We start from the raw sequence: 3,422 nt of genomic DNA on the forward strand, positions 1-3,422 counted from the left end.
GGGGGAGAGGGGAATTTTTTTTTTTAATGCACCCAGGGCAACCAAGGATTCAACAGGCTCCCTCAAGTGCTTAGCACATAGTAAATGGTTAATAAGCATTGGTTGGCTTGATCCGTTGACTTGTTCCACAACCCAAACTCGAGGCCCATTGACACCCTTATAAACTTGTCTTACAGCAGTTGAGTAAGAACAGGGTGCCCAGCTTCATCACCAAAACTTAGCTCCCTCTTTGGGAGGGAGGGAGATAATTTGGAACTCAAAATTGTAAAAATATATATATTTGAAAAATTTACATGTAATTGAGAAATATTTAATGAAATAAAATATATTGGGGGGGATGTAAACTCCTTCAGGACAGGGACTGGCCTTTCTTTTTTCTTATATTAGTATCTCCAGCACTTAGCACATAGTAAACACAATCTACATTTGCAGTTGGATTGTTTTACAACTCCAGAACTATGATCGTAGAGATTAAGAAAATCTGTATTTTATAGTTTGAAAACCACTTTCAAATTTATCATCTCACTTAATTACCATAATAATATGGGGAACCAAGCCCTTCTACTAAACCTGAGGAAACAGAGACCCGAGGAAGTTAACCTAATAATGGAATTTAAGAATACTTCAAAGGACCAAGATGCAGCCAATTGGAGCAAGTGTTTTTTTTTTTAATCCATAAGGCAAAGAAAATAGGATGAAAACTTTTATTTCAAAATAAAAGTATAATAAAACTTTTGATTCAGTTGACACACCTGTCTTTCTAGTGTTAAATGATTTGCCTAAGGTGACATATCTATTGGACTACCTGAGAGAAATAAGACGAGTTCAAATCCAGCCTTGAACATTTATTACCTGTGTGACCTTGGCAAGTCGCTTAAGTTCCATTCTTTCTCAGTTTCCTCTATAAAACAGATATAAAAATAGCACCAAGGGGCAGCTAGGTGGCCAAGTGGATAGAGCACTGGCCCTGAAGTCAGGGAGACCTGAGTTCAAATCCAGCCTCGGACACTTACTAGTTATGTGACCCTGGGCAAGTCACTTAACCCCAACCTCCTAAAAATTAAATAAAATAAAAATAGCACCTACATCTTAGGGATGTTGTGAGGATCAAATGAGATAATATACTAGCTATTATTACTAGAACCCAGGTCTAGTAATAGTTACTGTTAAACCTCTTTGTGAACTGGCCTTTACAATAACAAAGTAGAATTTCCAGGACTGGGTGTTTGGACCCGATTCCTTAACCCTTTGGATGGTCCAATATTTAGACCATACTTTTGATTCACCAGTATAGGGCCGTCTTCTGTGAGGGATTACTTAACCTGCTCTGGCTAGAGTTTCAGATTGTCTGCTCTTTCCACTAGTGGAAAGATACCTATCACCTTCCTTTTCTGCTCACACCGTATGGGAATCAGTGAACCGAGCGAAGGTACGGGAGAATCCATTAACCCCTGAGCAACCAAGAAATACTGATCATACAATAAACAAAATACATCCTGCTTGCCTGAAGTGGGAGTCTTTTTTTTTTTTAATTGCCCCAGGAGAACCTGGCATTCGATAGGTTCCCCAGTGCTCCGCACACATAATAAGCGCTTGTTGATTTGACCTGGATCCATCTACTTGTTCCATGACCCCAACGTGCGGCCCATCGATGCTCTTACAAACTTGTCTTACAGCAAGTGAGGAAGGAACAGGGTACCCCCAGGACAGAAGTGGCTTCACCCCCAAGACTTAACTGACAGGGGAGCTACAAACGGCAGAAGTCACATCTTCCCGCACACCTTCCAAGAAACCCAGCCTCCAGGGGCAGCCACAGGGGTTTGTACTGTGTCCCTAGTTAACCACTCAGCCACAAAAGCTGCTCAGTTCGGGTCTGCCCCGGGCTCGTGAATGGCTACATTGTTGCAAGCTTTTTACGGTTTAACCACAGAGGGGGGTGGGACGGAGCCCAGCACCCCGAGGCTGCAACACGCCTGGGCCAAACGGAGCCCGGGGAAGGCCAGGGAAGATGCCCACCTGGCACCAGAGCAGGGATGCTCTCCAAAGGCTCTCCCCGCCCCGTGGAAGCAGAGGAGGGGCGCAAAGGATGGGGGAGGGGTGCAACATTTTAAAGGGCTGCTTTTCAGTGGGCACCCTTAACAGTCCAAGCTGCGGATGCTGACAAGTCCCCTTTGCAGAGGCGCCCACCCCAGAGGTCTGGGAAGAAGCGATGGCTCCTTCTCCAGCTGCACCGGGGTTGGGGAAGGAGGGATGTCTCTTCGCAGAGCGGGTGGGGGGGAGGTTTGGGGGGCGTTGGGGGGCGGTGCCCCACGGGTCTCAAGCCCCGAGCACGAGCCGACTCTGCCACATCAGCACAACCCCCCGCCCCGCCCCCGGCACCGCTTCCCGGAGACCCCAGGCCGCCCACCCGTCCTCCCTCCCGGCCGGCGGGGCGTAGGAGGCTCCCGCCTCTTCGTCCCCGGCCTCGAGCGCTCACCCAGTTCTGCACTTGGTTGCTCAGCTTGACTTTCTTGCATAAGCTCCCGGGAAGCTCCATGGCCGCCAAGACTCACACTCAGACTGGAGGATGCCACCGGCGGGGGGTGGAAAGTAAGGAAGGCGCGTGCGGGGCGGGGACGGGGCGGGGGCGGGGTCTGGAGGGGCAGGGCACTGAGGGGGAGGGATGAGTAGGAGGGGCGAGCGCACGCGTGCGCGGAAACCAAACGGAGGAGACGACGGCTGGCGTCGGCGCGAGCCCGCGCAGAGGACGGTCCCGGAGCGAGCAGGGTGGGTGGGGAGGAGCGAGTGCGCGCGCGTGCGCCGCCGGAGGAAACCAATGGGGAAGAGAGGCGGTGGAAGAGACCGAAAGGGTGGGCGCGAGCCCGCGGAAAGGGCGGGGCCCGGAGGAAGGTGGGGCGGCTGAGGAGGAGCGTCCGGACCTCCTGCGCGCGCGTGCGCCTCGGTAGCTGAGGTAGAAAGTGGAAAGGGAGACAGTTCGCGTCGGCGCGAGCCCGCGGAGAAGGCTAGGGTCTTGGAGGGAGGCCGAGGATCGGGTGAGACTGGTCTCCTGGCTTGTATCGTGACGTAGGAGCGCGTCCCTCCTTTTCCCTCTCACTCCGCAGCCTCGGGTTCCTTTTCCTTGGAGCTGGGAGAGCGTTCCGAGAGGCTGCGCGTGCGCACTGGAGGGCGCCGCTGTGCTAGACAGGAGCTGTTGCTGCCCTGAGGACGTGCGCGGTCGTGGCGATCCGGGCGTGGTTTTGTCTCTTTTTAGTCCTGATTGATCTTGTCCGCCCACCCCGTCTGACGTGGACCGTGTTTTCTCTTCCCGGCCCAATTTGGGCACGATTTTGCCTTCTTTTTTTAAACTTTAATATTAATCTTGTCCCTTCTACCCCCTATGTGATGTAGACTTTAAAAAAAAAATTTGGAGGTGTCCTAAATAA

General features: G+C 51.7%; 1 protein-coding gene across 1 annotated transcript in view; it reads right to left on the reverse strand.

Annotated features, from left to right (window-relative positions):
- Positions 1–2,601, reverse strand: part of PAPSS1 (3'-phosphoadenosine 5'-phosphosulfate synthase 1) — a 122,118-nt gene extending 119,517 nt beyond the window's left edge. The window contains exon 1 of the mRNA XM_027837612.1: positions 2,477–2,601. Coding sequence (XP_027693413.1) covers positions 2,477–2,536 — 60 coding nt within the window. The 5' untranslated portion in view covers positions 2,537–2,601. The remainder of the gene's footprint in view (positions 1–2,476) is intronic.
- Positions 2,602–3,422: the final 821 nt, after the last annotated feature.

This window comes from Vombatus ursinus, unplaced genomic scaffold, assembly GCF_900497805.2.
Source record: "Vombatus ursinus unplaced genomic scaffold, bare-nosed wombat genome assembly UNPS02014821.1, whole genome shotgun sequence".
NCBI lineage: Eukaryota > Metazoa > Chordata > Mammalia > Diprotodontia > Vombatidae > Vombatus > Vombatus ursinus.